General features: G+C 35.0%; 1 protein-coding gene across 1 annotated transcript in view; it reads left to right on the top strand.

The window, feature by feature from the left end:
* Positions 1–12360, top strand: part of LOC145688399 (ribonucleoprotein PTB-binding 1-like) — a 455234-nt gene that overhangs the window by 420895 nt on the left and 21979 nt on the right. Inside the window, exons 4-5 of the mRNA XM_081762581.1 lie at positions 6183–6365; positions 8815–8905. Coding sequence (XP_081618707.1) covers positions 6183–6365; positions 8815–8905 — 274 coding nt within the window. The remainder of the gene's footprint in view (positions 1–6182; positions 6366–8814; positions 8906–12360) is intronic.

Genomic DNA, 12360 nt, shown 5'->3' with positions numbered 1-12360 from the left:
GTCCCCTTCCCAATATTTTGTAGTGCAGAATATTGAATATTTTATTCTAATTTAATTTATTTACTAACGACAGAATGACATATAATAATAATTTGGAATGAAATATTCAGGCTGTGAAACGATAACAGAGTTCTTGATATGTCTCAAGGGGTCCGTGAAGATAAGCAGAAAGATAACAAATTGAATCGAAGATAAGAAACAGGTTCGGCTAGGTAGTACCATTTAAATCACTTTCTTTGATGCCCCCCCCCCCCCAAAAAAAATAGTTACATGCCAGAGACACCAGTGTGTTGGAGCATCATTACTCGTTGTAATTCTTTCCGTTCCCAGAGTTCGGTGGCCCCTAACGCTGAATGTACTCTTGGGGTCCCATTATTAGACTGAAACTAACAGTATTATAAGGTCCAGTTTGGGGTCCTTTGTTTGTGGCCTAGTAAGAATATATTTCAACAATATGAAGAATGGGACCTCAGCATCATATTGTCTAAATGTGTATTGGGGCCCCATGAGAAGGGAAGACGGGGCTCTCCAAGGGAGACTCCTGCCGGGGCCCTATAGCCCTCAGTCCGAGACTGCTGACAGCTAGATAAGAAAGAGAAATGAGTAGTCAGTGCTTTTTCATATACTGTAGATATTACAAAAGTTAGTCGAAGAGTTTTGTTGTTGCTAAAAGCAAAAGCCCCGATTATCCGCAAGTGCCGCGATTTTCTTTTTAACCCTGCTTCAGTCGCACTCAATTATTGTTCTTAAGTACTCGCTGCGGATTGACACTCCGCATGCAAATAAGTACTGTATGTTCTAAAACATATAAATGCATTGTAAAAATAAATATTTCCAACAATAGTGCACGTTTCAAAGTGCACCTCTACTCTGATAAGCAGAAGCCAATTTTTGTAAGGTATGGGAAACGGGAATTGGGAAGAGTGATTTGCGTGGTAGTAAATTACGTTCATTGTTCACTGCGAGGGAATGAGAGTCTGTGGACGACCACTGGAAGGTTAATTGCAAATGTTTCGTAATAATTCAATTACGAAAATTCGCGTTTGCACTTCATTTTTTTTTTTTTTTTTTTTCCGGGTTATCCGCAATTTTCGCTATTCGCGGTGCCCTTGCCACCCAAATCCGGGGATAATCGGGACCTTGCTGTACACTTTACATACAATTCACTAAAGATATCCGCCTATGCTGGCTGATATGGACGAGCGATGTAAAGCAGCGTATATTACACTGTGGTCTGCGGGCCCCAACTAGTTCTCGATGTTTGTCTTGTGATCCTCTTTGGTTAAACATTAGTCCAAAAATATCAAATTCAAGTGATTTGCGTATCACACGCTATAGTTGAGAATCTCACTGGCATACTTATATAAAGAATAGATTATATGAGATAAACATTATACAAATTTTAGTAGGTTATATAGATGTAATATTATAAAGTATTAGTAATAGACTTCAATTGTTAAAAAAAGATGATGTACTTTCTTCTATTAATATCCATATCAAATTAAGGACATTGTAATTAATATTATTTTAAATATTATACGATAAGTATACTAATGTCTTGTTATCCCCAAATTAAATGCTTTCCAAGGGGACACGAGTAGGGTGGTTTTTAGAACATTCAGACCAATAAAAGTGGTACCCACCTGGAAAGAATGTTTCAGGAACTCTGGTCCAAAACATGGTTGATATTATGTTCTTTCCCTTCATAATGCATTTCATTATCGCAATTTTCTCATCGGTCCCTTAGCCCACAAAAGAGCAGAGTCGAGTGACGTAAAACTAGAACCTTCTCCACAATTTAAAGTTATATTCCCTTCGAACTCAGTTAACTTAATATGAAGACTATCCGTCCACTTGAATCTTTGTGTGTATTCCGCAAGTTTCATTCTAGACTAGTATCTTTTGTTCTTTATGCAAAGGTTTTGGTTTCTTCACATGACTCTTGCATAGATTTGATCTACACAAGAAATTAAAATGCAGCCGTATGAACTACTTTGAACTAAATATTATACAAAAGTTTTTACTTTAGAATTTTACAAATATATTTATCAATGTAAAACATACTGGAAAAATACAAGAAACAGCATGAAACAGCCTCACCAGTGGAGACGAAAACAGACTGAACCTTTTTTAATGTCTATGCATTATTATGATTATTGTATGAACCAATAGTTACACATTATCCATCCTTCAAGGACCCTTGGTGGCACTTTTGTGGGCTAAACTGTAAACGATCAACTAGTTAGATTGTAATTAGTCTGCTACGGGCACTGAAATCACATACAGGTATAGTGTTTGTAGTGAACATCTCAACGCAGATTGCATATCTCCTATTTGTTATGACCTAGTGTTCTGTTCCTTTTTTCGGGGAGGGGGAATATGCAGCTTTCAAGTCAAGAGAAATAAAATTTCGAAAGCTTAGAAAATTATTGTTACAAGATATTACGAACTATTCTTAAATCTACATAGTGTGTATGAAAAGAATTACGGGAAACCAGATGAATTCACTACCCAAAAAGAAACAAGTATCTTTTGGTAAATTCTGAATATTTAGTTTATGTAATCTAGAAGAAAATTATAGAAAATAGTTCATTCTTTGAAGGTATATATATATATATATATATATATATATATATATATATATATATATATATATATATATATATATATATATATATATATATATATATATATATTCAACCCATCTAAAAGTGTTCGAATTCATCATTTGACTCTGTGTTAACCTAACATAGTACATATACAGGGTGGCCCAAAAGTAGGTATACACTCCTGCATTGATCAAATATAACATTCTAGCTTATGGGTTTATTGTTTCAGCTCCTTCGAGCTTAAGATATAAGTAGAAACACATTAAGAACAAATAATAAAGAAATTAAGTCTTCCTGATGGATAACAATAAGAAATGATATATAAAATGCAATGAGCTGATCAGTACGGTACTGTATACCTACTTTTGCCCCCTCCCACATATATATATATATATATATATATATATATATATATATATATATAATATTCTCCAATTTATTGTTCTGTGTTCTAACTACATTTATTTTGTAATGTGATTCTGATCGTTGTTCCCTACAAGAAATGCTTCTCAACTGCAAAATGGGATTAGAAAATGTGAAAAGTAAATGTAGTAGACCCTTGAACTTTTGACATATTACCGAAGTTGAAAGTCTTGATGTCCATAAATAAGAAAGTTACGGGAGGATAATGATTTGAGAATTCAGAGTTGAAAATACATGGTGTCAGAAAATTTATATGACTTCTACAGCTTGTAGTGTGTACGTAGTATAGTATACTAGCAGCGTTCACCCCGCTTCGCTGGGGTCACCCAGGAACGCAATAATCTTTGTTACTTAGATAATTTTTACTTTTTCGCTTTCAAGTGATATGATAAAAACCATAGAAGATTGCAGTAAATGTTAACATTATATCGCCTGTCATTTATGTTAACCCGCCGAGTGACACGGTCATGTGGGTTGCATATAAATACGGTTAGATTTAGCTATGATGAGCTAACAAAGGATTTCTACGTTATGGACACTTGAATGGTCAATTATCTCAAGACACTGGTAATTGAAAATTAAAGTGATATGATAAAAACCATCTAGGGTCCAAATCCTAATAACCCCCCAAAAATGAAAGAAATTGGTTCAGCCGTTAGCGTGATGAGGGAACAAAGGATTTGTACGTTCTCTTTTATATATATAGATTTAAAACATATCATTTGCCTGCTGCTACATGGAAAGCAAAAACTAAGAAAATCTCAAAATATATTGTGTGTAACGTATTCACTGAGTGTTACAAAGGACAGAGTATTGACATTATGAATGGGTATCACTAGGGTTACCACCCGTCCGGGTTTGATTAGGACATTCCGGAAATTAATTCGTCCGGAGCTTGGAACAACATCTACTCCGGACGCTAAATGTCCGGGAATATGTAAATTCATAAATCTACATTTCATACCTGTATCATAATACGTAATTCAAATATAAGCAAACTTAAATGGCAGTTAAATATATAAGTACTAAAATGAGCTTTGGGATCATTTTTGAAGTTACTTGGTAAGCATTTTAGTAATGTGTATGTCTAATGTAACTGAATTTCATCCTATACGTGTTTAATTTCGATAAACTGAAGTTACAAAGTAAAAGCGAATACGTAAATAAATAAATTAATAAAAAATAAATGATAATTTTAAAGAGGGCAGATCTGAGGTGCTAAAAGGGAATAAGAAAAAAAAATACTCTTTTTCAAGAAAGAAATAATTGCTCTCTTGAAAAGAGGCATTTTTGACTTTTTCACTTTCGCAATGCAACTCCAGGATAGCTCTTTTTAAAAGTATAATTTCTCACTTATTTTCTTTAACTTTGTTATGCTAATAACAAATAAAAACATGTTTTTAATATTGACAGTCTGCCCTTGTATGTGGGTGTGTAAGAGGGGTGCATTATATCTAGTTTTGCATGTCTATCTTTTAACTTGACTTCAATTTTTGATATGGCTGGGATTTCTCCAGATGGAAGGTGGTAGGTAACCCTAGGTATCACCTAGTTGATAACCTAATATAACATTTCTTGTAACCTTCCTATTAAGTCAGAGGAAGATATCCTTGAAATTTTAATGACTGCAGTGGAACCTACTCAATGAACACTGCGTATGTACCGGGACATGTCTCAGGTGCGTGTTGGTCACCACCTCGAATCGCTTGTGTAAGTGGACTAGACGGTATGTGGAGCTTTGTAAGAACTTACTATTCATAAATGTATTTCCCTAACATTGGCATCAGCAATACAGTTTTTCTCTCAGGTTATACATTTGATTTTCATACTTCCCTTACTGTTTTTCGTGTATCACGAGACCTTATGTTTCTGGTGACCTGTTAAAAATGTACTTTACTGCGTACCTATTGTGTGCCTTAGAAGTCTTTAATAGGAATTTACAAATGGTTATCAAAATAATTGAAACGCGTGAAGAAAATGCATCCTATTAATACAGCTTTTTACCACCGCAGAATAAGAGGTCTATTTCATCGGGGAATGGAAGCATATAACTCGTAAATGGTTTCGATGTTACTCCTTATGCTATGAGTGCAGCCATCAGTTCTGTCAGTGAGAATGGAGAATAATATCTGTTCCGGATTCTGAGCTTCGTAACTGACCACAGATGTTTAATAATGTTGGGGTATTGAGATTTGGTCAGGTTTGGTTTGGGCCAGGAGAGGTATTGTAGTTCATCTCGATGTTAATGAAACTACGCCTCAACAGGTGAATTGGCCCATTTTCTAGTTAGAAAATTCATTGACCGGAAATATCGGTACCATAGGATGCACGTGTTATGTAAAATGTTAACGTAATCACTGTCAGTAATGCGTCCTGTGAGCGTAATTACAGAACTTACAGTAAAGAGAAGATATTCGGACCATATTACGCGTTTCCAATCATAGACGATCTGCTTTACATGTTCTTGGCACTAGAGCGTTGTTGAGCAGCGGTTTGGCAATTGCAACCCAACCTTAATGTACGCATCATGCAACTCCGTTGGACTATGATTTTCACGTGCTGATTGAGCTTCAGTCACTTTTGCCTCATTCGCTCTATGGACCTTGATGACAATCTTTTATCATGTTTCGGTGATCCCTGTCTATCGTGTCTTCCGTCCACTAATACTTTACGCCGATGTTCTTTTGCGATGAGTTGTGTAGGTCATCACCACTTTGGATAGTTGTCCTCGCAACACACCTAACACATTCGCCATTATACTTGTGCCAACTACACACACACCTGCAATTTAGCATTTTTGAAACTGAGAGAGGTTTCCTATTTTACATCACCACCGTTTGCTTGCTTCAACACACCTCTCCATTCCACCCTACCTGCAATACTAGTAACGATCCTGAAATGGTACCAAACGAAACGAATGGTACTAACTTGACGTACCATTAACAACGGTCAGGCGCACACGCATCCTCAGTATTACCACCTTAGACATCTTACGTGATGCAAACTGCAGGTATTTTCATTATTTTATAAACATCTGTTATTTCTTTATATTATTATTTGCAAGTGTGTATCATAGAGTGATTTAAGAATATGACAGTCGTAATAATTAAAATTGCCTTACTTGAATGTATTCTGTTCTATTATTTGTAGATTGCTTTAAAGAATGGATGTCCGCAAGACTGGGGTCTCGTGGAGTTCAACACGGGCGAAGATGCCGACAGTACACAAGCAGCTCTCAATGGGTACGAGTTGCGAGGACAAAAGATTCGAGTGTCTTATTACATCCCAGGAGTAAGAGCGATCAATCTGTACTTAAAACTGCTGAATGACTCCGTGAGTAATCTTAGAATAAGTAAGAGTAAAATATTTTAACTTAAATTGTAATTGACAAAACAACATTAATGAAATAACATTTCACGAATGGAAATTAGATAATTTCTTAAAAAACACTAGTCATATTATTTAATAGGTAGTATTGTGGTGGATTGTCTTACTATAGAATCTGGCTTAATTTGTCAAACTTCTAATTTTCTTATTACTGCCACTGTTTCACATACTGTAAAACCTTTGCTTTCGTTCAGTGTCGAATTGTGAACAATAATCTCATCATATTTAACTTTCTATCTAATTTTAACTCTTCTGAAGAAATGAGACGTGACTAATTGCTTACCTATAGCTTGTATTAATAAATAGAGAAAGTAAATAAGACTTGACTTAAGACATTCACTTGTGTTTTGAAAGGTTAAGCATTTTATCAGCTTTTTATATATATTTTCTATATAAATGAATTTTTAGAAACTCGTCGCGAAACTTCCCAATGAAACACGAAAGTAAGTGCATTTATACTCAAGCAATTTAATTGTATCTTATTGTCTTTTCTCATGTATGTCATATTTTTGTTACGTAACTTGAAGACTATTGATTGTCCTGATTGTAATAAGTGTATTGACTTTCCGAGCTTTTCACTCTCTTTCCGCGTCTTCTAATATAATTACCTGAAGAACCCAGAACCGCCCCGGATCCGATTTAGGGGTCGATGTCGGCTCACATTTGCCACACAAGAATTTCTGATTCATTGAAACATGCTCTGATGTTTTAATTTTGTGTGTGTATGTGTGGGTGGGTGTAACTGTCAGCATTTATTTAATATTTGTTGTTTCTTCTCTCATAACTAATTTTAGGTTCCAGCCTTTGTCACAAATTTTTAAATCAATTTGGTTATATCGTAACGCATGCAACTTAACCACCAAACAACTAAACAATGTTTCTTTATACCACTACATACAGCGTTACTTTCATCAATATATAAGTGATTCTAACTTCAGAATTCTTTCTTCCAGTGTTTGTATGTTGTTTTTGTTATTATTCATAATTTTCGGTTTAAATAAAAGAAAAAAATCCTTGATAAATTAACTCCCAGAAACTGAGTTACGTGTCATACGCGAGGAGGGAAAATGATTATCAATATAATGGACAAAGTGTGTAGATCAAATTAAACTGGAAGAGCCGTAGGATGGGTATGTTTGTTGAATTCATCGTTTGAGTTGAACTCTAAGAAAAGTAGAATAAAATTCCGTCCGTTAAAAAATACCAATTCGTTTGAGTTTGTTAAAAACAGGTTACAAGCAAACACACGGTTACCAGGCAAATCACGGAATGGTACCTAACATACAGGTCACAGATCGCTTCCTTCTTTCCCTTTTCTAAAGTGATCCTTTAGTGTGCTCGCCGAGGGACATCATCCCTCATACGTGACGGGTTCACATGACCACAGATGCCTAAATCCCAGAAATTAATTTCTAAATCACCGTTGTATTTATTTTCTTAGACTTCGTGTTCCGGATTCTTTAGCTTTAGGATTTCCCAGAAGATTGTTTCAGTTCCGAGGTCACGGGGGAAGGGAGGGACAGTTATTTCAATGTATTATTCTCTGAATGCCCACCAAAAAAGCTGGCATTGCTTTTAGATTTCTTGTCTGAATACCAGTTTGGGTCAGCGTTAAAATTGAATCATCATGGTTAAGATCTATATCCATGGCTTGTGACCAACAACGGACAGGAATGCTTTAACAACAGTTTTGTTCCCAGTCGTAATTATCAACATTGAATATCATCTTCAGATCATAGATAATTTTGCTTAATAGTGCTTTGTAATTTGTAGTGTCCATGTTGAAATATGTTACTGTTTTTCTTTGATTGTGTATTAGTTGTATAAAAAAATCATGATTAAATAAATAAATAAAACTCTCTACGTTACTATAACCTAAGCTCTATATCTCGCAGACCTTGTCCTTCTGTTATTGTTGAATGTTACACACATGCTCCCAACACATTCACTGTGTTGTATCATGCCAAATCTTCTGCTTTACTTTTATTTCACTCCTTTCTGTTAGTCTGTAATTAAATGTTAGTTTTATATAAACAGCGAATTTGTGGTTAATGTAGATATTTTTTGTGTAAAATACTTAAAATGCAAAATGTAATTGTCCCAAATAGAAAAATAGAAATTAATGGTCATACATGTTGTTTAATGATACATAATTGTGTGTGTGTGTGTACGTCCTGTATGCGTGGTTATACAAATGCGAGTATGTGTGAGAGTGAGCGTGCGTATGTTAAACATACATGTGCAAAAATGCATGTAACAGTTCATTATTATTTTTTTATATTTTTATTTATTGATTTTTTTCATCCATTTGGACCTTATTACGTGGTTACTTTTTACTTTCTAATATTGAATTGTGACGAATTTGGACTAAATTTTTAATAATCTTTTATCATAGGAAAACAAAGGAAAATCAGCCCTTCTACCAGACCCTCCTGCCCCTGCTGTCTTTCAGCAGCTTCAAAACTTGGCAAAACAGAATCCTGTCTGTAAGTGCACTTGTATCGTAGATTTCTTGAAATTCTGTCCATGTAACATTTTGAGATTTTGCATGAACCTTACTGTAGTTGTACGTTAGGTTTGAGGTGTATTTTTTAAAAGAAACTTAAGTCAATTAGTATAAATAGAAGCACATTTTATTAAATTAACAGTGAAGTAATTCATTTTTATACAAGATGTATTTGTCGCTGTATTTATAGCTAACTATTATAATTTTCTTTTCAAATACTGACTGATTTGACTCTGTTGTATTTTCTTGATTTCAGCTGTAATATTTAGTTTTGTTTCTTTGTAAGGTGACTTTACATTAAATCAAAATAAAACGTATTTTCTTCTTTCATTGTTTATTGTTTTTCCTACACATGTGTAATGCACTATAATTTCCAGTGTGCTTAACATGATACACATATGTGTGTGCTGCGTAAAGATGATTTCTTCACGAGAAATGAGTAAGATAAAATATTTTAAAATAAACAGCTAAGAAGAAATATTAATTATAGTAGGCAAAGATAACTGTGTAGGGAGTAAAAGGGTATTTTTTATCAAGACTGTATATTGTCACATCCCGTAATTTGTCTAATTAATAAATAAAAGTTGTTTTGATCATGGATTTATTCACGTTACCCTACAGTTAACTACATACCCTTGCCACAAACTAATAACATACTTTCAGGTTTGTCATCTAGTGGTATATTTCTTAATAGTGTAGGGGCTAGCTCATGTCTCGTGTGCCTGAAAGGTCCCCTTCTATTTGACTTCAGATTCGATTGATGGATGGTTGGGACATTTTAAAAAAGTTGGTCACATGGTGTGGTGAGTGCTCGTTCTGTCCGCCATATTGGATTTTGAACATGGATAATGATGTTTTAAGAAAACTATTAGGTTACTAATTAAACAGTTCTAGCATAGGTTGTAATTATAATACAGAAACGAGTTATACCTCGTTCGAATTGCAATTATCCATGCTTTAAAACGGCGTGTGTGTCGCAGGACGGAGGCGTTACGGTGGGGAATTCCCGGAAATTTACACAAAAAATTCGCTTTTATCTAGTTTGATCGCTTATAAGCTGGCAACCCTGAGAGCAAGAAACAACATAAAATTTGCGGGAAAGTAACAATATATCTGCAACACATCTAGAAAGTTTGAGGAAGATAGTTGATATACAAACAGAGAAAAAAAATAATTCATGAATGTGTTACTTATACGCGTGGGTGACCAGGACATAATTTATCGGGTTTTCCTAAGACATCTAAGTCGTCTGGCGTTGAAGTAGAGAGTACTTTAATTTGGAAAAAATATGTAGTGTTAAAAATTGTACACTCACATCCAAAATTATTGTCGCATTTCTATAAATATATTATTGTAGGAATATAATTTGATAACGAATTCGCCCAATATTTCTTATAATGTTAGTATGTGTATAATCGGCAAAGACATGTATGTGGAAAATTCCATTTCAAAAGAACAGTAAATAAGAACAAAAAAAAAAAAAAAAAAAAAAAAAAAAACGAAAACGAAAACAGAACTTTCTTATCCATTTAGGAACATTTTGTTTTACTCATTCTAATTTTCGTATTTATAATTATTTTCCTATGAAATTTACCACAAATATACATTTCCCGATTACACACATAGTATCAATATTAAAAGTACCCTGCAAAATCATTATCAAGTTATATTTACAAGTAGACAGTTACAGATATGCGACAATCATTTTGGACATGAGTGTACATAGTGATTAGTAATCGTGAGATACAAGGAGAAACAACTGGTGCATTAATGTGAATTTATGCAGCCTCTGGAACAGGAACATTTACAATATGTACAACATTTGAAGGAGGCTTGCCTGGTACAGGCACCTTTTCTGGCACACTTCTCTCATTTACAAGGTTTAATGAAATCACTAGGTAATAGAGATGTAGAGGATATATTTGGAATATATTATTCACCATCACAGACATAACCAAAATCGATAGGGTCTGATTGTTCGACACGTCTAAGAGCGTTCATCCAGCGGTAGCACTGAAAATATGATCGCTTTATATGAAGCGCCATCGTACTTGAGGGGAGAACAAGGGTTCTGAAATTTCCTTTCCGCTGTTTCTGATGAAACTTTGTGAATCGCATTTCGCCATATGAATACATGTTTGACCCCAAACAAGGCAAGAGGAATTTCTCTTCATCGCGCACATCATTTTTGTTTATCGCTCTTGTTCCAAAGTTCTCAAGGCATGAAGTTCCAGACAAATCGAAAATCTTCATTGCTGCTGCTTTGCTTCCAACTTTGATAGTTGAATCATAATCAGTTAGTGTGGACTGCAGGCAAACCAAGGATTGAAGTTTCATTAATTTTTTTTTTTTTTTTTTTTGATAGTTTATGAATTTTAATTGTCCGAGATGTTCTACTAACACCAGGCAGCATCCACAGTTCCTGAAGCTGCTGAGATTCCCATGTATTTTTGTAGTGCTACAAAACTTTTACCAACACATCTGTATCTGTACGCGATACCTACATCTGGTGATATTCCTGTTTCTACAACATGGTTGATGTGATGCAACATTCGGTCGTTAGCTTCTTCATGTTCGGAATGAAGATTTTTCCATCTGACACAGATTTGTTGCGGATCACTACACACTTGAATCTGTCACTAGTATGTGCACCACCAAGGTAGAGGTCTTGGTTTGTAGAGGTGTCCTCTTTCTCCAATATCCTTGATATGAAAAACACTTGGAATTTTACTTTATTGTCAGAAGAGGCTCGGTAACATTCCATCTGAACCGGAAGTGATGTGAGTGGTGACGGAATATCATACTGTACCGAACTTGTTTTACTTTTTCACGTTCGTTCTGAGCGATTCTTGTTTTCGCATAAATATCACAAACAACATCCAAACTGTTTGCTTGATACGAAATTGGCACCAAGTAATCAGCAAACTCACCAAATGTCTTCAGCTTCAATCGTTTAATTGGAATCTTTCTAGTTTGCACCACAAAGTCCACAATAACACTATAAACTATGTCACCGTGTGGCGTCTGCGAAGGTGAGTTAGTAAGTAGCTTCTCTAGTTCACACATGAGGTCTGATTTTACTGCTTTACTTAGTAACATTCCTTTTTGTCATAAAGAAGGACGTGGGTGTGATCTTATACTTCAGTAACCTCTCAACACTGTAGCTTCTTGCTCTTGCAACGTCAATGACTTTGAACTTTCCTGTTGAACATCCAGCCGTTCAGTTTGGACTGCAGGTTTGTGTAGAACACTTCGCTTAATTGGATCCATCAACTTTTTGCTTTTGTCAGCAAATTGTTCTTGGATAAAGCCTTTGTGAAGTCGTTTACCGTGTTTTATGCAGTTCAGCAGGGAAGTTTGCTCATCAGTCCATCACTTTGTTTGTGGCAATATTATATAATGTCGTGGTATGAGCACCAGAATAAACTTTGAAAG

Source organism: Thermobia domestica, chromosome 6, assembly GCF_964235325.1.
Source record: "Thermobia domestica chromosome 6, izTheDome1.hap1.1, whole genome shotgun sequence".
Lineage (NCBI taxonomy): Eukaryota > Metazoa > Arthropoda > Insecta > Zygentoma > Lepismatidae > Thermobia > Thermobia domestica.
This window is presented reverse-complemented; position numbering and strand designations above follow the sequence as displayed.